The 21,965-nt window shown below is 52.2% G+C and overlaps 1 protein-coding gene across 1 annotated transcript in view; it reads left to right on the top strand.

The window, feature by feature from the left end:
• Window positions 1–408: 408 nt before the first annotated feature.
• Window positions 409–21,965, top strand: part of GALNT17 (polypeptide N-acetylgalactosaminyltransferase 17) — a 434,553-nt gene continuing 412,996 nt past the window's right edge. Inside the window, exon 1 of the mRNA XM_026515942.4 lies at window positions 409–1,862. Within this exon, the coding sequence (XP_026371727.1) occupies window positions 1,625–1,862 (238 nt within the window). The 5' untranslated portion in view covers window positions 409–1,624. The remainder of the gene's footprint in view (window positions 1,863–21,965) is intronic.

Below are 21,965 nucleotides of genomic sequence, written 5' to 3'. Positions count from 1 at the left end.
GCCAGAATCTGCTTCTTATGATAAAATGTGGGTGGACGCAAAAACTGTGACTTGGACGGTTCGAATTTTCACACGGAGAGAGCCCACCCAGCCCACCAGCGCGCGGCCTGGCTCCCAAAGTAACAGAATCCGAGTCTCCAGGCCAGATTTTCCCTCTAGCCATTCCCGGCCACGCAAAGCGGAGCCGCGAGCACACAGAGAGGGATGTCTTCATCGCCTCCCAGGATGGAACAAACCCGCCAGCTCGGGGAGTGCTGAGAACCAGAGGGTCCCTCCAACGCCGGCAGCAGCCAACATGACTTGACTGCCCCCATCCCGCGCGGTCCCTACTCTCCAGACGCCCCCGCCCTTTCCGGGTGCGCGCGCACGAGCCGGCGAGCCGCGGAGCTGTGCGCCTGGCAGCTTGCGGGCGGCGGCGGCCGACAGGCTCGCAGGGAGAGGGGTGGCCAGGGGCGGCGGAGGAGGAGCTGGCGCTGCAGCCGGTCCCCTCCGGCCGCGCCCCGCCCTCCGCCGCCACCTGCGCGTCCCCTCCGGGCTCTCCAAACCCGGGGCCAGGGCCGTGTGGGCTCTTGGTGCCGCAGCGGCAGTATCATTGCGTCCGCCAATTAGGAGACTCGGCGTTAGGCTCCGTGGCGCGCGGGACGAGCGGTGCTGCCCGTTCTGCCGAGCGGAGGGGGCGTCGGCGCGCGTCCCTGCCGCCGCGCTCCCCGCGACGTTTTAGGAGGGGGTAGAGAACTGCTGTGACTTTTGAGGTCCGACTCTTCCTTCCGGCCAGCCTCGCGACTCGCCAGCTCGGAGCGAGGCCAGTGTGACCGGCAGGCCCCGAAGGCTCCCTGCGTGGGGTTGGGGCTTGGAACGTGTCCGGGCGCCCGCGGCGCTGTGCGCGCTGGTGAGTTTGGTGGCGGGGTGGGGTGTCCCCGGCGCGAGGGGCGGAGAGGACGTCGCGCTCTGCCCCTTGGCCCGCCCCCTAGTGCTGCCCCCACTTTGAGAGTAATTGAGACTTGAGCGTGACTGCGGAGCCTCGAGGATGCGGGCGCCGGGCGCGGGCTTTCCCTCTGCCGGGCGTGATGGAGCGGGTCGGTGAGCGGAACAAAGGCGCCCGCCCCGGGGAGCGGGTCCTGGGCTGAAGACCGTGGGCCGCGCGCCGCGACGGCCGCCTGCGGACGAGGGTGGTGGCCGTGCGGCCCGAGGCGCGGCGCGCTCTCCCGCGGGCGGGCTGCAAACCCTGAGCCTGGCACCTGCGCGCCGCACCCGCCCGGCTCCCGGCGACCCGAGGTCCAGCGGCGAGCCACTCGCTGGTGCGGCGGAGAGACGCACGGCCCCCGGAGCTTCGCCGAGAAGCGGAGGCGCCCGGAAGGGGCCGCGCGCCGGGAACTGAGCAGGCGTCTCCGGGAACACTTCTGCACACCGTGGGCTTCCATGTGACCGGTTTCGCGCTCCCCCCCGACCGCCCCGTCCTCCCAGCCGTCTCCGCTGCCCGAGCATCCGCGCTGCGGGGCCGGGAGCCTCTGGGCTCCCCGCCGGCCGTCCGGAGTGTGAGGCTCGCACTGCCCCCGGCTGCCCCGCGCCTCGCCGGAGCCTGAGGGGGCGCGGGTCCGGGGCGAGGGCCGGGCGGGCGTGTTTGATGGCTTCACTGAGAAGAGTCAAAGTGCTGCTGGTGTTGAACTTGATCGCGGTGGCCGGCTTCGTGCTCTTCCTGGCCAAGTGCCGGCCCATCTCGGTGCGCAGCGGAGACGCCTTCCACGAGATTCGGCCGCGCGCCGAGGCGGCCAACCTTAGCGCGCACAGCGCCAGCCCCATCCAGGATGCGGTCCTGAAGCGCCTCTCGCTGCTCGAGGACATCGTCTATCGGCAACTGAATGGTAAGGACACGCGCGGGCGCCCACGGAGCTCTGCGCGGGCGGGCCAGGCACCGGTCACCCCCTGGGGCCCTGTGCGCGGTGCGGGGGGAGCCGGTACCTCCTGGCTCCCGAAGGCTCCCTCTTATCCTTTCTGCTCTGTCTGGGCCGGGAGGCTGGGGCTGCTGGAAAGAATGACCTGCTTCTTCTGTGCCCCAGCTGTAAGTTTGCTTTTATTGTGGAAACATGTCAGTACAGCCGGTGCCCGCGTGCGGGAGTCATTACCTGGCGACTCCAGCCCGAGTGCGGAAACTAGTCGCGCGGCCAAATGGGACTGGAGGCGCAGGCCGGCCGACGTGGGGGAAATAGCTCTTGCAGCTCAGCGTTTGCGGGGGTCAGACAGGGAGGGACACGAGCGGGCTGAAATGTCTGCAAAGTCAAGGCCTCAGGTCTGGCGCTAATGCGCTTCGGTGGTAAGTTGGATGAATATGTCATCTCTCCCGGAGGCGGGCTGCACACTCTTCCCTTCCTGCTGCTGCCGGTGGAGGCTGCTGTTAGAAGCTGCTGTTAGAAACACACCCGGTTTCTCGCCGGAGAGCTGCTTGCGGGCGGGCGATTGTTTACAGTTTGCGGCAGGTTGGGGAAGCAGTGTTTCAGAGTGTAGCAAAGCGAGGGGTGCCATCCAATTAATGGCAGTTGTCCGAATCTGTCCCGTGCAAAATGTTCTCAGGGCTTCTGGAGATGAGGGAGACTTTTGAGGTGCCCTGGTCACATCTGGCCCAGGGATGGATGGGTCATTGGACACTTGCTGTCCCCAAGGTCAGAGTGAGTATCACCTACTTGAGTACAAGCAGCTTTCCCGGGTCTGTAGGGTTGGCATGTAAGGCAGATCCAAGGCTGCCACCTCCCTTCCTGAGCTTCTGACTCCTGTGCTCCTGATAGTTCCAGAACTACAAATAATCATAAAGATAATGATAATAATAGTTGGTATAGTTTTTGCTCCCCAGTGATCCCTGCTGAGCCCTTCTAGGTGGGATGTGCTCTCTGAGCACCTTCTAAAGGATTGCCTTGGTCTTGATGTCATTGTCACAAGTATCCAGGGGGGGCTTTGAACTTGTATCTGCCCTGGGTAGTTGCAATCCCCAGTTCGTTTGCGGACAAATGAGAAGCTTGTGGGGTGGGCCTTTGGTTCTACTCAGATACCTGCCGAAGACCCACCCATAGGACCCAAAAGAGAGAGTGCAAGATAGCCTGGGTCTCACTGTTAGCCTGCACGTAGGGACACAAGTCGTTTTAGTATTGATTTCAGCTAGGAAACGAAATATGGTATAGCCACACCCCCATATGCCCCAAAGAGGAATAATACAATCTAAATGGTATTTGCTAAGTGCACAGACATGCAGGGACTCGTTTAGTCTTTATAGCAACCCCAGGAGATAGGTGCTGATACTGCCTGCTCCATCCCCTAGCCAGGGGGTGGAGCTGGGAATTGAACTTCAGGGGTCTGTTCCGGAATTGAGGTTCTTCGCTGTGGCACCAGCCTGCTTCAGTCTTTGGCATGTGTCAGAGTCAGATGGAGGGCCTGTGAAGTCCCAGGCTTCTGGACCTCAGCCCCAGAGTCTCTGATTCACAGAGCTGGGGTGGGGACCTGAGACTTTGCATCCGGGCTAGCTGTGGCCTGCACCGTGGCCCACTGCCTACACTGAGCAAGCAAAGAGGAAAACCCATTCTCCCGACGGTGCCAGCTGGTTGGGGTGGGGGTGGGAACTTCTGAGAAGCCAAGAGCCTGCTTCATATGGGGGGGGGAGTGTTGAGCTTCTTTGCATATGTGCTCTTCTGTCATGTAAGCAGTGCCCTGGGGGATGAGGGAGGTGCCTGGCACTTGGGTCTGGCTGGGTTGGACCCTGTGGGGTGGGAAGACGGAGCTTGCTTGACTTGCGGTCTGAGGAGGAGTTGGCAGGAAGACTGGCATGAGAGCTTTTCCTGGGCAAGCCAGGCATTCTAGCTGCGACTAGGTGGGTGCTATTTTCCTGGCTGCTGAGTGTAATTTGGAGCGATGGAAACCCCGGAGGAAGAGGGCAGGGAAGAGTCAGGAAATGGAGAGGACCCGCGTCTCCAGCCCACCTGCCAGGGCCTCATGCCTGCCTGTGCTTGCCTTGGGCATTGTACGTCCCACCTGTTGACTCAGTAGGCCCGCTGGGGCCGCCTGCTGCAGGGGGAGGGTGGCTGAGCGTGGCGAGGGCTCCTGGGGCCCGGATTCCGGTGTCCACTTGCTCTGCAGCCCGTCTCTATCCCTTGCTCCTGAAGGAGAAGGAAACCTTGCCCTTGGTGTTCTTTATTCCTCAGGAATTAATGGCGGGCCTGTGAGACAAGGCCACTTGGGTCCAGCCCTCCGGGTATAGAGTGAGAGCTGGCGTGTTCAAGGCTGCTCAGATTTCTCAAACCTTCCTGTGGACTCTTAGGAAGTTCCGGGAGGAGGGAGTCCTGGAGTGCTCCACCCCTCCCTGGCCATGAGCCCTGCAACCCAAGGGGCTGCTCACTCGTGGAACAGGTTTCTCTGGGTGTCCTGAGAGGGGTCTCCAGGCTTCCTTAGAATCAGCCTCTCTGCTAAGATTCTCGGTGCCCAAATCTCAAATCCTGCCTTTGGAAAAACAGTTACAGGTTGTTGTTACTGTTGTGGTTTTCTTACTACAGACTGAGAAGGACGCTTTAAAGAGAAAGTAGAGACGCACACAGAGATGAGTTAGTTTTTTCCCTCCAGACCCTGTCTGGCACCTGCTTTTCCATTCTTTCTGCAAGGCCCCCACTGCTGACCCTGGTCGTTGGACAGTACGCTCTGCCCCATGCCCTGGGTTTGGTCTCACACGCTGGCATTCCACTGATCACACGTGGCTCCAGCTGTCTGCATGGGCCCAGCTTCTAGTGGCTTTCTGTTTCCTAAGGAATCACGGTCAGGCCTGGAGGCTGATAGTCAGGGCTGGAGACAGCCAGCTGCCACCAGCATCTCCCAGGTTCCCACCTTGCCCGTGCCTTCTGCCTCCTCCGGCCGGACCCATCTGCTCACGGGAATTCCCAGCACTTGTCTTGGGATTGTGGCCTCCACAGTTCAGCCCCAGCCTTCGGGAAGTTGTCAGGGTTTGCCGTCCCTGCTCCCTTTCTCTGTTCCTCCATCCTTTCAAGTTTGGCTCAGGGTCCTTGCCCTGGGGGTGGGAGTGGGGTTGTGCCAGGCCGCATGTCTGAGCTCTTCCTGCTCCGAGGTGCTAGAAGCTTTCTTGTCGGTGACTCTTTGCACTCATGGCTGATATTCTTGTGCCGCTATGGGTTTGCCTTTTGAGCCCAGAACTGGATGGTAGGCTTTTCAAGGGCTTGAACTATATTTTGGACTTTTGAATACCACTTCTATCCTTCAAGCATCATCCACAGCACCTTGTACAGAATGTGGTTGATTAATTGGATGGGTGCTAGTTTGAGGAGTTAAAGGATAGACAAGGATGAAATAGTCTCGACACTGTCATGGCTGGGTCGGGCTGGGTGGATGTGGTGAGGGGGAGGGAGCAACAAGGACTTAGCTGGGGAGACAGAGTGTGAGGAAGCCATCTTGTCTCCACCATCTTGCCTGAGCCATCTTGAGGCTGTTCTGGTCCTTCACTCTCCCGATGGAAGGGCTCCAGATCCTTTGGGGGAACTTGGAAGGGAAGCAGTTGTCCAGCATAGGGAACAATGCATTTCAGTATATTTTCTTTGAATGTGTGATTTTTATAATATGAATAGGGTTTTTTATTCCTTTTTTTTGGTAGAAGAAAATTCATTTATATTTATTGTAGGAAATTTGGAAAACCAAAAAAAAAGAGTTACATGAGAGAAAATAATGCTGTGTTAAAATATTTTACAAAATGGTGCCTTGGTGTTTTAGTACGAGCATTAGGAACAGTGGACCTAGGGACAGACGGATTTCTTGTTGGAATTCTCATGGAACTCTGCACATGACTTGTGACTTTCTGTCACCTTCTGAGGAAGTTATTTGTTTCTCTCATTTTAGAGCTGAGAAAAAGGTGAGGAACAGAGATCCTGTGTGACTTAGCCAGGATGACAGAGCCAGGGAAGGGCAGTGCCAAGATTTTCTGAAGACTCGGTACTTTTCCCCTGCCCAGCGCCCTCCCGAGGACTTGGGGTAGAGACGGTGTTTCCCTGTGTGACCTGCCCCATGCCAGCCCCGAGAGCTCTGGCTGGCGACCCCTGCCCTCATCGAGAGCCCCTGTGCGGTGAGTCACAAGGACGCACATCACTGCTCCAGTAAAGCCCAGGGCAGCTTTGTCATAAGAGGAAATGCAATCGATTCAGGTTAGCTTCCAAATTTAGATTTCAGAAGGATATTGAGTAGAAGCCGGGTGGCTTGAAGAAATTGAAAATCTTTGTGGGAACAGGGAGAAGTCAAAATTACCTATCCGAGTCCTGCCCCCAAGCTGCAGAGGCAGACGAAGCTGGGGTCGGAGCTGCAGAAAGCCCACAGGTTCCTAGCAACCCCGGCAGAGCCACCCAGCCTGACGCGGGAGGACAGCCGGACAGAGGTGGAGATGGGCTCCCGGAGGCCTCCAGGTGGAGTCACAAAGAGAGGGATGGCATTTTGAAAGCACGTCTTCATGGACACCAGAGCTGACCTGGAGCTGTTCCCTTCCTGCTGCCAGGATACAGCTGTGTGCCCGGAGACTCCAGAGCTGGCTGGGACCAGCACTGGCTGTGGGATGGAGGGAATGGGGAGGAGGAGAGGGCAAATGTTTGTATTAAAATCAGTCGCTGCAATGAGCGTCAGAAGGAGACCAGGGTAGTTCGAGCCTCCATGTGCTGCGAGCGGGCCTCTGTGGCAGGCAGGGGCCCAGGCTCCATCCATGGAGCCAGGGTCTGGGCGCTGGAGGGAGCCTCACTTCCTTTCCCTCCTATGGACCACTAGCACCTGGTGTAGCCACCCCTCCTGGAGAGGTGGGGAGCCCTCAGAGGCAGTGTGGGCGACAGGCACCCTGCTAGCGGGCTTGGCTGCCGCCTGTCCAGGTGGCGGGGGAAGAGGCCACCATGTTATTCTCGAGGAAGAAATCCAACCCCCTGACCTTTGCTGTTGCCAAATCGGGAGTGTTCTTTGTGGACAGGAAGAAGGCTCCGTAATTAGAGCCAGAAGCGGCAACGGGAGGAAGGGCATGGGCTCGGTAAGGCGCATGGCAGGCGAAGAAAATCTGAGATCAGATAACCTGCAAGTCTCTTCTAAGAATCTAAGATTGGGAAAAATAAAGTTTGTTCACTCGGGCGTCAGGCAGACTGGATTGGATGACTGGTTCTGGCACTTACGAGCTCTGTGACCTTGGGCTAATCACTTCACCCCTCCACTGAGAAATGGGGTCGTTGTAAGGCAGGATGGAATGGGATTCAGAGCGGACAGGCCAAGCCCCAGGGCCCAGCGTGTGGCCGCTGGGAGAAGGGAGGGACCCTGCTGGCCTGCCCCCCATCGCATCCCGGATGCTGAGAACCATCCTGGCCCATAGCAGATGGCTTAGCAGATATTTCTGGCACGAGTGCACGAGCAGCTAGCCACGCTTTGTGGCGGAGTGTGGTCATTGCTGTCTGCGATGTGAATCTCCAAAGGGGCAAGAGGAGGTCCTTTTCCTTCTAACTTGCTTGGACTCTGAATGAATGGGGATCCTTCTTCCTTCCCGTGTTTGTCTAAGGCCAAATTCGGTTTCCTTCTTCTTTCTCCCTCTCCCTCTTCCACTTGACTTACGAAGATGATGCCTTTGGGGGACGCTTGTGAGGCAGAGGAGAAGAAATGGCAGCCTCTACACGTCAGACCCCGCGACAGAAGCTCATGGGTGTTCTGAGCGCTTCCTCACCGCCGGCCGTGGGCTGGGGGCCAGGATATGGGGAGGGGCAGACAGCTGTGGTGTCGTTGGAAAGGTGTGTCTGTGGTTTTACCCGGTGCATATGAGGTCATGGAAGAGTTAGTAGCACGAGGATGGAAGGGCTGAGGCCTGGACTGGCATGCGGGACGTGCTTAGCCAGTGAGTGTTGAACTTGAACCCCAGAACTCAGAAGTTTTGACACGTGCACCGTAGGACACAGGTGGTCAGCAGCAGCCCCCCCCTCACCCCCGCCACCCGGGGACCTGATGGGGAAGCGAGTCACAGACGATGGTCTGGTCTGGGCCCAGGACTGGGAATCCTCAAGGTGGCCGGCGTGGGGAGCAGCGGGGACGGAGGCAGAAATGTGTGCGGGAACCTAGGGGAGGCTGTGTGGTGAGAACTTGCTGGTGAGGCAGGGGCTTGTCTGGAGCAGCAGGTGGACACTGCTTCGAGTCCCAGGCTGCTTTGGACTCAATTCTGCAGACATGGGGGGGCCACTGCGTGATCAGGGCACCACAGTGACATAAGGGAATTGATGTCATCAGGTTCAGTGTAGGCACAAACAGGTGGGAAAATGGGTTAAAATCCAGGGGCGGGTGTACGTGTTGGCATCACCGGCCCAGCCGTGCCCCTGCTGCAAGACGCAGCTGGCCCTCTGAGCTTCAAAGATCACAGCGCACCCCACTTTGGAGCCGCATCCTTGGCCACATCCCGGCCTGAGGGTCAGCACCTGGAATGGCTCCCTCTGGAAAATCTAAATCAGCCCTCAGAGCTCTGCCCTGTGCACTCCCCTTGAGCTTGCTCTCCCCTGCCCTTCCCTGCTGCTCTTGACCTCCTTGAGGCCCTCCCAGCCACGCCCCCATTGCCCCCCAGCCTTCTCTGGCTCCCTGTGGCTCTATCCTTCCCCATTCAGCCGGACAGCAGCTCCCACGGCCATCCTGTCAGGAATTCTGCCGGCTCCTCCAGGGTCCTCCTCCTCCCTGTGTCCTCTGCTCCATATCCCTGCTGTCTCCCTAATCCTGGGGCAGCTGATTCCGTGGAGAAGTCCCACCAGGGCAAGGGGCTGGTGCCCTTAGGACGCTTGCCCCCCGGGCAGTCTCAGCTGGGCCCTCAGCTTGTCTAGCACTTACAGTAGGTCTCCCTTTCTGTTCCCCAGCCAAAGAGGAAGCCAGGTGGCCTTGGGGCTGGGGGACCCCAAGGGGGTGACGGTGAGGACGAGGGGTTGAGGCTCCCCCTGCCCCCGCTGCTCTCAGGTGACATAGAAGCCTCTTCTACCCCAGCTGCCGCCACAGGCAGGCTTTGTCCCACTGAGATTCCCCTGGGTCTGCCTCCTGAGGCCACCACCTGGCCTCTGGTCCTGCTACCCCTTCTGGATTCAGCTGGCGTGCTCTGTGGCAGGGCAGAACCCGCTTCCCCGGCTGCTGCCGAAGCTGGAAGTCCAGGAAAGCCAGCTCTCCATGGAATGGCCTTTGACTAGGGGGGCAATAGGAGCTGCCCCTCAGCAGGGGTGGGGGTCTCCCTCCCTCCCTCCCTCCTTCCCTCCTTTCCTGATGGCTGCAGCACTTGAAAAAATGCAGGGCTCATTTGGTGGAAAGACCTTCTTCTGCTTTAGTTACTGCTCCTCACAGGTCTCTAGACTGTTCCGACACAAGGATGACAATTGGCTTAGCCACTGATAGAGAAGTTTTCCCTTTTAATAATGTCCCTGTCATTGCTAACTGCAGAGCCTCAGCCTTGCCATGCATGAGTAATAAACCACCGCCATAATTACAGGCGGCCACATCCGGACACCAGCACGGGAGCGTGCCGACAGTTAATAGGGAGCAAGGTTCCGCAAGAGCCTCCTTCCAGCCCAGCCTCAGACACAATGGCTAATTGTGTGATTAGTGTTTACTGAGGGGTGTCTAATGGTTATACATGCCTTGTTAGGTGCTGTCCATTCCTGTAGAAAGAGCACTGAACTAATGGGAGACTGGGGTTCTAGTTCTACCCTCTTATAGGGGGGAGCAAAGTTTATGTGTGTATAACTGAGAGCTACATGACTTTAGGGTCCTTTAGCTCTCAGATTATGAGTAACACCTGCCCCTCCCCCAATCCTATTAAAATCTCACGTATTCTCCAACAACCATTCAGAATCCCTTTCATCCCTGAAACCTTCTATCCCCTTGTCAGAATTCTTGTCCCATCTTCTGGGCTCTTATGGTACTTTGCATGGGTCGCTTTTAGCTCTCGTTCATTTCTACCTTGCATTATAACGAATTGTTAACGTGGTCAGAACCGAGGGTTTGCAAGAGAATACATTTTATTCATTTCTAAAAATCCTTCTCTGTGTCATTTAGGAATTAACTCATCAAGTAACTGGTTCTCTTGTGACAAGCCCAGAAGTAGTGGTAGCTAGCATTGGTTTGGCATCATAAGGTCATTATGATGATATAATTTTATGATACTATACTTCTCTTGGCCTTCGTGATTACAAGATGGCTGCTGTAATTCCAGTCATTGCATTTTGTACAAAGAAAGAAGTGGCCACATCTCCTATTCTCTAATCTGGAAAGAAAATCTTTTTTTTTGGAAAGAAAATCTTTTCCAGAAGTGTCTCTGGCATCCCCTGCATGTGGGCTAGAAAATGGTCACATGACCAGCCTTGCTTCAGGAGAACATTTGCTTTCTGGAGAAAGTGAGTATGGCTGAGGCAAAAGTGGGCTGGAAAATGGTCACATGACCAGCCTTGCTTCAGGAGAACATTTGCTTTCTGGAGAAAGTGAGTATGGCTGAGGCAAAAGTGGGCTGGAAAATGGTCACATGACCAGCCTTGCTTCAGGAGAACATTTGCTTTCTGGAGAAAGTGAGTATGGCTGAGGCAAAAGTGGGCTAGAAAATGGTCACATGACCAGCCTTGCTTCAGGAGAACATTTGCTTTCTGGAGAAAGTGAGTATGGCTGAGGCAAAAGTGGGCTGGAAAATGGTCACATGACCAGCCTTGCTTCAGGAGAACATTTGCTTTCTGGAGAAAGTGAGTATGGCTGAGGCAAAAGTGGGCTAGAAAATGGTCACATGACCAGCCTTGCTTCAGGAGAACATTTGCTTTCTGGAGAAAGTGAGTATGGCTGAGGCAAAAGTGGGCTGGAAAATGGTCACATGACCAGCCTTGCTTCAGGAGAACATTTGCTTTCTGGAGAGAGTGAGTATGGCTGAGGCAAAAGTGGGCTGGAAAATGGTCACATGACCAGCCTTGCTTCAGGAGAACATTTGCTTTCTGGAGAAAGTGAGTATGGCTGAGGCAAAAGTGGGCTAGAAAATGGTCACATGACCAGCCTTGCTTCAGGAGAACATTTGCTTTCTGGAGAAAGTGAGTATGGCTGAGGCAAAAGTGGGCTGGAAAATGGTCACATGACCAGCCTTGCTTCAGGAGAACATTTGCTTTCTGGAGAGAGTGAGTATGGCTGAGGCAAAAGACCAGAGCGGGAATGGCACTTACATTATGAATCCACGGTGTCTGCCATCCCTTCCACACCCCCAGTGTATTTTCAACGAATATTATAATGAAGCAAGACTCTTTGCTAACTGGAAATCCATTGAGTAGAATACTCAAGTCCTGGGGCATTTTGGTTAACTGAGATTTGTCTTGAAGACCTGTCGTGGACTGAGACTGTAGCCACATTTAGTCAATAGCCATTTTTGTGTCTCTGAAACATTCATTTTAGGGTAGGTGATGTGTCACAGTTTAATTGGTAGCATTCCCCCCCCCCCCCAAATGGTACATCTTATAGTTGGAGGCATTTTAGATTTGGTGAAATACAGTATGTGGTATTTGCACATAAATACATATACTATAGTTTACCCTGCACAGTGGTTTTATTGAGCACCTAATATGTATCAAGTGTTTTGTGCTCCTGAATTCTGCATCACGCCTACGTATACTCTTATGCCCATTTTACAGATGAGGAAGCTGAAACTCAGAGAAGCAAGTAAGTTGTCTGGAGACACCCACCTGCTCCCTCTCTGTGTATCCCTTTGTGAGACTGGCACTCCCTGCCTCCTGGGTGCGCCACCCAGTCCTGATCAGCGTTGATGGCTGGCCCCGAGGATTGCGGAGGGGCAGGCGTGGGGCTTCGGTGACAGGTTGGTGGCAGGGAACCTTACTTCCGTCAGGTTAACAGTGACTAGTGTGTAAAGTTGTAAAGCTGTTAATTCTAGGGCTGTAAATTATGCTGCGAGAGCTTTAAATCCAGCCCATAATTAGAACAAAATGTGAGAAAAGTGAAATTGATATTAAGTTAATTAAAAGGCTTTGCTTATATTTGCAAGGAAATTAGCACAACAAGAGTGCTGACAAGTGCACATTGTTAATTTCTTCTTCGTTTGGGCAACTCTCAGCAGGCCTCAGGCAAGCTTTGTTCTTGGCTTCTGCCCTGTGCCCTCTCTACAGTCCAGTCTCCGATTTATTGGTATTCACGGTGGCTTTAATTGGGTAAGATCAGTGTAATCTTGTGAGGGTCATTTTTTAGTGGAAGCCAAGCCTTGGATAGGAGCCACACCATCCAGGGAGGGCTCAGGCCCAAGAGGATGTGTGGGGCTTTGGAGGGTTATAGAGTCACCTGCTTCTGGAAGCCAGTGCCCCGAGCTGATACATAGTTCTCGAGTCCAGAAGGTAAGCCCTTTGGCTCCAACGCACCCCTCTCATTCCTGTTCACCATCCTGACCTGTGCGAGAGATTTGCGGGTGAGTATGTGGGGTAGAACTTTAGTTTGGAGTTTCTAGGAGGCAGGGACAAGTCTTTGTGACGGTACTGTGTATACTGGACCAGGGTCTGCTTTAGGGAAGCTGACATCAGGCAGCCTAGAACTATCCTTGTCTCCTGCTGGGCTGGCAGAGCTAATGCTTGTGTTCACCAAAGAAGTTCCTGTTCCTCTTGGACACAGAGCTCATCTTCAGCCTCTCCTGCAGTGAAGCGGGGGCCGTGTGACAGTTCTGGATAGAAGGTGGGTGGAAGCGATGTTCGTCACGGTCAGGCTTGGTTCCCCTAGTCCCCTGTGGGGTCCCCCATGCTTTCTCTCTTTACCCGTTAGTGGTGGCCTTGGAGCCCACTTATTGGTGGCATTTGAGATGGAAGGACCCTCAGTCCCTGAATGACTGTGTAGAACAGAGCACCCCCCTCTGCAGCTCTCTCTTGATGTCCCTGGGCCTTCGGACCGTTGTGTTAAGCCTTCGGGATCTTGGAGCTTCTCTGTTACAGCAGCTAGTGTTAATTGTCCTGACTAATTCAATTAGGCAGGGCTGGAATGCTAGTCTGCCTAAGTGACAGGCCGGCCTATCTACTCTAGGTCTCGGCCCTTGATTCCTATGATCGACAAGTACGGATGGAGCTGAGCAATAAGTGGGTTGGGGTAAGGTGGTCGGATTGAAATCCATCTGGCTCTGGACGAACTTCTCTGTCTGATCTGTTGGCTTTAAGAAAAGAGTCTTGTGTCTCAGTGCCCCGGTGTTCTGTTTACAGAGTGATGGAATGATTGTAATCATCTTACGTATGCTCCATGTTGGAGCTGAGGGATGAGTATTGAAATATAGCTAAGTTGTTTGCAATTATAAAGAACTAAATAATATATGCATTGTCTTTATTACAGCTTCTGAGGATAGGAACTGGCATTTTTCAAGATGAGACAAACCGAAAAGGTTAGCTTAAGAATTAGCAATTTAAAAAATCATGATCTTTGCTGCCACTGCATTTTAAATCATGCAAACATTTATGTTTGTGCCAAAGTTCCACATTTCCTTTAGAGCAATTACTGAAATGCATTCACAAGATAAAAATGGAGTTCAGGGAAGAATATTTAAGAGCTCTTTAATGATGTTACAAACTTTGCTAATTTGCCAAGTTGTTCTAAAATCCACTTCATTTTTTTTTTTTTTTTCTGCCTCCCCATCTTCCTGCAATTGAACTGATTCCAGAAGGTTGAAGGAAGGGACTGCAACTTGTACAAAAATGCACAAATCTGATGAAATATCTTTTCAAGAGCTTTGTGTCTTTCTTCATTAGCTGAAAGTGAGATCTCAGGAAGAGACAAGAACCCTTAGGCTGTGTTTACTTGCACAGAGCAGTTTGGGGAGCAAACAAAAGCCAAACAGGAGTTACGAAGTGGGTGGTTAGAGAAAGTCTTTCATGGCTCCTCGGCGGCTCCTGTGCTAGAGCCTTGGGGAGGAGTCGACAGCCTGAATGTTCTCGTCCTCCTCTTTCTCAGAGGTCAGCTTGGCACAGCCTCAGCCAGCGGAGGGCTTGTGGTCCCCACAGCCTGGCAGCTAGGTGGTGTTCCGGCTTCCTCCTCAGGGCTCGGAAAACCCACATTCGTCCTTCCCCTTCCCCACAAGAAGAGATCTCACGGTCATGGTCATGGTGCACCCTTTTGTTAGGGTGTAAGTTCCTGGTTGCCTCACAGGGACGGTTCTCTGAAGGCTTCTTCTTCAGCAGAGGAAGTTCGATGCTGCTGAGTTCAAATAAGAGCCAGCAATGTGACCCTGCCTCCCCCCCACCCCCAGCCCAGCTCCTTACCTCCCCAACCAGCCGATCCCCAGGAGGTGCCACACAGTGGACTGAACATGAGCTTTTGAGGTCGATAGATTTTTGGCTATGTAACAAAGCCAAGCCAGACCTTGGGTTTTGGGCCATTCAGTGTTGCTGAGCCTCAGTTGACCCATCTGGAAAACAGCAACTGCTCCTATAAGGGTGATAAAGGCTGGACAAGATGGCATTTGCAGAATACCTTGAAGAGTGCATGTACATCGGAGAATGTTGGCGAATGATCCTGGGAAGACGGTAGTGGTGGTGGGCAGAGCCATGGTGGCTCCCTGCGCCAAGACAGTTAGCCTCGCTGGGACTGCTTTCTCCCCAGCGAAGTCTAGATGGGACCTAAAGGGTGTCCACGTTCTGTAATTTTATGGATCAGATTGGTGATTCGGAAGTGCCTTTTCATGTGAGCGGTGGCCGGTCGGCGTTGGTTGGATATGCATTTTTTTTTTTAAAGATTTTATTTATTTATTTGACAGAGATAGAGACAGCCAGTGAGAGAGGGAACACAAGCAGGGGGAGTGGGAGAGGAAGAAGCAGGCTCACAGCAGAAGAGCCTGATGTGGGGCTTGATCCCAGAACGCCGGGATCACGCCCTGAGCCGAAGGCAGACGCTTAACCGCTGTGCCACCCAGGCACCCCGCATTTTTTGGCAGCAATAAAAAGTCAGTCTAAAGGAATAAGAAAAGGGGCGCCTGGGTGGCTCAATGGGTTGAGCATCTGCTTTTGGCTCAGGTCGTGATCCCAGGGTCCTGGGATTGGGCCAAGTTGGGGGGGGGCCTGCTCTGCGGGGAGCCTGCTTCTTCCTTTCCCTTTGCCGCTTGCCCTGCTCTTGCTCTCTCTTCTCTCTATCTCTGTCAAATAAATAAATAGAATCTTAAAAAAGAAAAAGGAATGAGAAAGGATTTTTATAGGTGTGGTGGTTTTAAAATGTATCTGCAAATTCTTTGATGCCATTCCCAGCAAAAGGTGGAGTAATTGCCCTCCCCTCGATTATTGCTGGCTGGCCTTAGCGACTGCCTTCTGAGGCTAGAATTCAATGGAAGGGATGTTGCAGGACTTCGGAGGCTGGGTGTAAAGGATGATAGAGTGTCTACGGGGCGCTGTCTCTGGGGATGTGCATCTTTGAAGCCTTGAGCCGTAAGTCAGAAATCAGCCTCTCCTGAAGCCGCTCTGCTGGAGGGACTGCTGGGAGAGAGAGAGGGCAAGGGGGCAGGAGCAGGGGAGGGGAGGGCAGAGAGTCTCAGCTGGTCCTGCTCCCAGATGCTTTTGTCTTCCCAGGGCAGGTGCCAGACATGTGAGTGAGTGAGCTTCAATCCCCCCACCCCACGACCTTTGCCTATCAATCCCCCATCCTACCTAATTCCCCCCACCTAACCCTCCCACCGATCCACCCCTCCCCACCTGTTCCTTCTCCCCATCTGCCCCCCACCCTACCTGTCTCCCCTTCCCTGTCCCACCCCGATGCCCCCAGCCCACCTATCCCCTCCACTCCACATATCACCTCTCCCCACCTATCCCCCACTCCACCCATCCCCCACCCCACCTATTCCCCCCACCTATCCCCCCTCTCCACCTATCCCCCACCCTAACTATCCCCCACCCTACCTATCCCTCCTCCCTACCTGTCCCCCACCCTACCTATCCCTCCTCTCCACCTATCCCCCTCTCCTTCTGTCCCCCCCACCTATTCCCCACCCCACCTATCCCCCACCCTACCAGTCCCCCCACTCTACCTATCCCCCCACTCTACCTATCCCCCACCCTACCTATCCCCCCTCTTCACCTATCCCCCCTCCACCTATCCCCCACCTCACCTATCCTATCCCACCTATTCCACCCCACCTATTCCACCCCACCTCACACCACCTTGCCTTCAAGCCTCCCTAGCTGATGCCAAGTGGAGCTGAGAATAGCGGTCCCCACCCCCAAGCTTGCCCAAATTGCAGATTCATGAACAAAATAAATGTAGTTGTTGTTTTAAGCCAGTAACTTTTTGGGTTGGTTTGTTAAACAGCAATAAATACCTGGAAGGCCGGGCCAGTACCCTTGTGTTCAATAAGGTGTTTTGTTTTTTTTCCCCTTCCTAACTGCAAGAAATAGGGGATTCCTGGTGATGATGAAGACGATGGTGCTCACAGGAATAAATATAACAGTAGCTAGTGTTGTTCTTAAAGCACCAGCACTGTGCTGAAGACTTCATATGGATGTGAAAGTGGTCACGAATTTTGTTTCTGAGTCTTGGGTTATATGCCACCGATAGACCATGGATAGCAGCCTAACTGTTGCAGAGGGGGTCAGGTTGGCCAAGAATTTCAGATGTCTGTCTTGTAGCTGAGTTCCTGACTCGGCCAGGACTGCTGGGCACCCCTGCTGTGCATCGGGGGGGGGGGGAGAGGGGGGTGTGGCGGGCCTGCCGTGGCCGTGGCCCCCTCCCGCGAGCGCGTCACTTTGCTTACCTTGAGCATCGTGTCCAGACTCGTGAACCCTCACACCCAAGTTCCCACTGTTTCAGGTCTTTGAGGAGATACAAGAATACATTGGCCTGAGTCTCCTGTCTCTGCAAGAAACAAATGACTTTCTATTTTGGGGGGGAGCCTGGAACATTCTTCTCAAAGAGGACACACCCTGCAAACCTTCAGAGCACCTTAGTCCCCAGAAGTTGACAGAAATACTGTAAGCTTCTTTTCTTCTAGCGAAGCAGACTGGGAAGTAGGGGGCCTGTCTGGACTCCGGTCTCATAACGAAGAAACAAATTAACATCTCACTTTTCCCAGGGTGAGAACACTGTATTTCAGTCCTAACTTGGACACACGGTGCCTATGGCTTTATCACTTACTCAGGAAGCAGGGGACCCAGAGGCTAGTTAGTGGTTCCTATGCCTGTGTGAGGTTCATGTTGACTTGGGAAATTTTGGGGAAAAGTCCCAGTTCCCAGCTCCCTCAACCTGGAGGTTCACACTTTGCAGATACTGGTTGGTTGGTCAGACTTGGCTTTGGAAATCCTTCTATTTCAAAAGCTCGGTGGGGGATTCTGATGAGCAGCTGGGAGCGTGGAGCTGGTGGCCCTCTGTGCTTTGAAGTGCTTCCTCCCCTTTTCCTGGAGGCAGAAGCTTCCATGCCTTCACACCTGTGGCTTGCTCCGTGGAGGGCAGATAGCACCCCTCGTTTCAATGTCTGCATCTCTAAAAATTGATTCCACAGGGCTGTTGGGAAGCTTGGATGAGTTCATTCACGTGGGATGTTTGATACATTCCTGGCTTGTAGTCGATTTTTTTTTTAACTTCCCAACACAATTAACATTATTGCCAGCATTTGCCTCTTAATTTCAAGATGCAGAAATGTACCTTCAAAACCGATCTTTTCTTTTTCTTATGTCAAGAACACTGAACATGAGATCTATCCTCATGATCCACGAGTGTTGCTGTGACCCCCAGCAGGTGGCACGCCCATTGGGGGCTCACGGTGCCCCCCGTTCTGCCTGCACCACGCCTACATCTCACGCCATCCGGTTATCTTTGGTTTGGATAAGCTGGATCTGGTTGAATATATTTCATTCTGTTTGCTGGGAATACAGTGTTGCCTTTTTATGTAAAACCTGCTTGTCGTCTGGCGTTTGCTAAATCAGTTTACAGTAGTATCGATCTTCTGGTTTTACAAGGCGCTACCTTCTGTCTCTGTTCTCAGACGCAGTACCTGCCCATAGTGGACTCCTAAGAACTCCCAGTTCCCCCCTCCCTTTCTGCTCCCTCTTCCTAGTGCAGCCCCACGTCCTACCGGGGACTTGGGAATTGGATCTGGAAGGTTTCCACCTCAAGGCTCTGCTCTGAGACGTCTGTGCTGCACGTGGCCGCCACCACCGTGGTCCCCAGCCACCCCATGGGCTCCATTCATCCCCAGCAATGCTTCTCACCCCTTAGCACCAAGATACCTTTCCTGAAGAAAGCCACCTGTCATCTCCGAGTTCCTGAAAGTGAGGGGGTCCGTCTGGACGTGATAGCTTAGACGCTAAGAAGGCACATTTCTGCAGCGTGCACAAACCTTCTAGAGATAATGAATTTTTTCCCCCCTAATCTTATGTGGTTGTCTAGCCCACCTCTAATGGCATCCTTGCCTGCTCGTGGCTTTTTCTCCCTCCCGCCCCGGGTCTTTCTAAAGCGTTCAACTTGGTTTTCACCGAGACAGTCACCCTCTTTTTTTCTCACTCATAATGTCATCCATTTATGTAATTTAATAGAATTACATAATTACAGTAACAAGCACAGCTGGTATGAAGAGGTTTGGGAAAAACACAAGGGACTGTTGGCAGGTACGCGACTCAACTGGGGAGAGCAGAGGCAGGCGGCCCGCGAGATCGAGGCATCCCTGCCAGCCTGCCGACCGCACGCCGCGGTCTGTCGGTCTGTCTGCATCTCTGGTATCAGCTTAAGACATTCACTGTGATAAGTCAGGAAACCGGGAACAGTAGAAATGTGAAAATACAACTGTTACAGCACCATAGCATGAAGATAAGAGCATCTTCTTTCCTCCCCGTAAACACTCTTGCATCTTTAAGATCATGCTTGCATATACATGTTTGTGTCCTGGGCTTTCTCTTAACGTTTTTATATAAATATTTCCCCGTGTTATTAAACACCTTGTCAACATTCGTTTTAGTTATATAGTATTTTCATGCAGTGGTTTTACCCTAAGTCTCCCTCTCACTTCCCTATAGGCAAGATACAGATTGCTGCATCAGGAAAACATTCAGTTTTTCCTTCCTCTGTAAGGAAAACCCCAGTTCTTCCCTACTGTGTCTCTCCTGTGTGGGTCCTTCATGATGCATAGAGAACGCTTCATTTCTGACACTTGGGGTCACCAAACGTTGTGGTGTTTCCCCACACCTAGAAATTCTCTGTGCCTCCAGCTGGGGGGCCCATAATTCAACTCAATTCTGATACCGGTCTACCTGGGGATAGTGTCTGATGCCCCAGGTTAAGGGCTCAATCTCACAAGACTGTCCCCACCCCATTCAGATGTCAGTCACAAGCCAGAGTTTCCAAGGACTCCCTCCTCACGTTTCGTTAGTTTTCTAAGGCACCTCATGGAGTGCAGAAAACATTTTACTTACTTTTACAGGGCTATTATAAAAGGATGTGGTAAAGGGTACAGTTGAATATCCAGATGGAAGAGATATGTAGGATGGGAATGTGGGACCTTCCATGGCCGTTCTGGGCATGCCCATCTCCCAGGCCCTCCATGTTCACCCACCCAGAATCTCTCTAGATCCCATGCTTTTGGGACTTTATAGATCACACAGCATGCTCAATCATTAACTCTATTTTTACCCCTTCTCCTTTCTCAGAATGGGATGTGGGGCCGAAAATTCTAAGCTCCTAGTCATGGCTCCATCTTTCCGGGGACCAGTTCCCATCCAGGAGCCCACCTAGAGTCACCTCATCAGAATGAGATACTCTATCACCCAGGACAGTCCAAGGGTTTTGGGAGCCCTGTGTCGGGAACCAAGGTCAAAGTTCAAACACAAAGAACAAAAGATGTTCCTACTGCTCTTATCACTTAGGAAATTACAAGAGTTTGAGGAGCTCTGTGCCAAGAGCCAGAAACCAAATAGGTATTTTCTAGGATCTCACGATTCCTTTCAGATTTTTATTATAAATAATGGCGTGATGAACATCTTCACATGTAGAACTTTATATCCAGTATCAGATAGGGTCAGTGTCACGTGGAATTAGTAAACCACAAGGTATGGGCTTTTTAAAGACTTTTGATATGTTTTGCCAAACTGGTTTCCGTGAGGTTTGTACGAGTTTGTTTTTCACAATAGTACCCGACAGTCCTTGTGCTCCCTTATCTTCTTTCACAATGAAGAGCCGTTACAATTTCTGAAACCTTGCTAATTTGATAAACAATCATTCCTTCTTGTTTTACTTTACATTCTCTCTTTTTTTTTTTTTTTAAAGATTTTATTTATTTATTCGACAGAGATAGAGACAGCCAGCGAGAGAGGGAACACAAGCAGGGGGAGCGGGAGAGGAAGAAGCAGGCTCCTAGCGGAGGAGCCTGATGTGGGGCTCGATCCCACAACGCCGGGATCACGCCCTGAGCCGAAGGCAGGCGTTTAACCGCTGTGCCACCCAGGCGCCCCTAGCTTACATTCTCTTGATTGGTAGTGAGATTGAATATTTTTCCAAATATGATTTATTTGCATTTGCATTTTGCTAAAATTTTAAGCTCTGATTGATCTGTTAAAAACAATTTATCTGTTGATTAATTGAATTGTTGATTTGCATACTTTTTTTATGTAGTGAAGAAATTATCTTTGTCTTCAGTATTTATTACAAATATGCTTTCCAAACTCATTGCTTACCTTTAATGTGGATAATTTTTTCGGATGGGATGTATTGGCTTTACATTTTCTGAGAACATTTAATTTTACAAAGTGTTCTCTGATGTGGTGTTTAAAAAAATATCCACATGTGTTTTTTTTTTTTTTCTGGCTTTATTTAAAAAGTTGAATTTTTAGCATGTAACTAAAAATACACATGAGAATTATGCTTGGGAGTTATACTTGGGAGTTGAAGTTCTAGCTTGATCTTTTCCACTTATTTTAGTTATTTCAGCCCCATTGGTTGAGTAATGCTGCCTTTCCCACTGACTCATGCTTCTCTTTTGTCATGCTCTCAATTGTTACACAGAGAAGAACGATGATGTTTCTGAGATGTCTGTTCTGCTCTGATGTTATATCTTATTTGAATCAATGCCATGTTGTATTAATTATATGATCATATTAGTCTCCATCATTTATCTTCTGTTTGTCTTTTTCTTCTTTTTAAAAAAAGATTTATTTATATGAGAGAAAGGGAGAAAGAGTGTGAGCAGGGGGAGGGGCAGAGGGAGAGGGAGAAGGAGAGTCCTCAAACAGAAGGCCCCTCACCAGGCGCTGTGTGTGGGGTCCGATGTGGGGCTCGAGCCCAGGACCCCGAGATCATGACCTGAGCTGAAATCAAGAGTCAGACGCTTAACCAACTGAGCCACCCAGGCGCCCCCACATACCAAAATTCATAATTTTGTTTGTCTTTTCCAGACGGTAACATTTCTGAAAGAAAGATACGGGGGTGATAGATTTTCAGAGATCTCGTTTTGTGTTTTTCCTTTGCTTTTACATACATACAGGGCTTGGCTAACTGCAAAATTTCTTTGTTGGAATCTTTTCCCCGCAAGCTGTGGCAACATATTCCGACATTCAGTACTGTGGTGCCTAAGCTGAGTCTGTCTGTCCGGCCATCCATTGATCTACGGATCAAGCCCTCCGTCCATCTGGGACCAGTTATATAATTTGTGAAGCCCATTGAAAAGTGAAGATGAGAAGGGCCTTGTTCGACAATCATGAACCATTTCAAGATGGTGACCGCAGAGCGTTAAACCAAGTGTGAGGCCCTCAAAGTTCAGGGCTTCTTCATTTCTTGGACGCTTACTGAGCTCGTGCTACGTGTTGCGTGCTTTAAGGGAAAGAGCCCTCAAGGTACAGTCCACTGTGGGGACATGGGCCACTCAGTTGTGGTATCATCAGTACTTGATGGAGGTGTGCACGGGATACTGTGGGTGCACAGAGGAGAGAGAACTCCACCAGACCTAGCTTCCAGAAAAGGCTTCTGGAGGAGCTGATACACTGATACACATA

This window comes from Ursus arctos, unplaced genomic scaffold, assembly GCF_023065955.2.
Source record: "Ursus arctos isolate Adak ecotype North America unplaced genomic scaffold, UrsArc2.0 scaffold_2, whole genome shotgun sequence".
Lineage (NCBI taxonomy): Eukaryota > Metazoa > Chordata > Mammalia > Carnivora > Ursidae > Ursus > Ursus arctos.
Note: the sequence above shows the minus strand (reverse complement) of the source record. Positions and strands in the feature narration are given on the sequence as shown.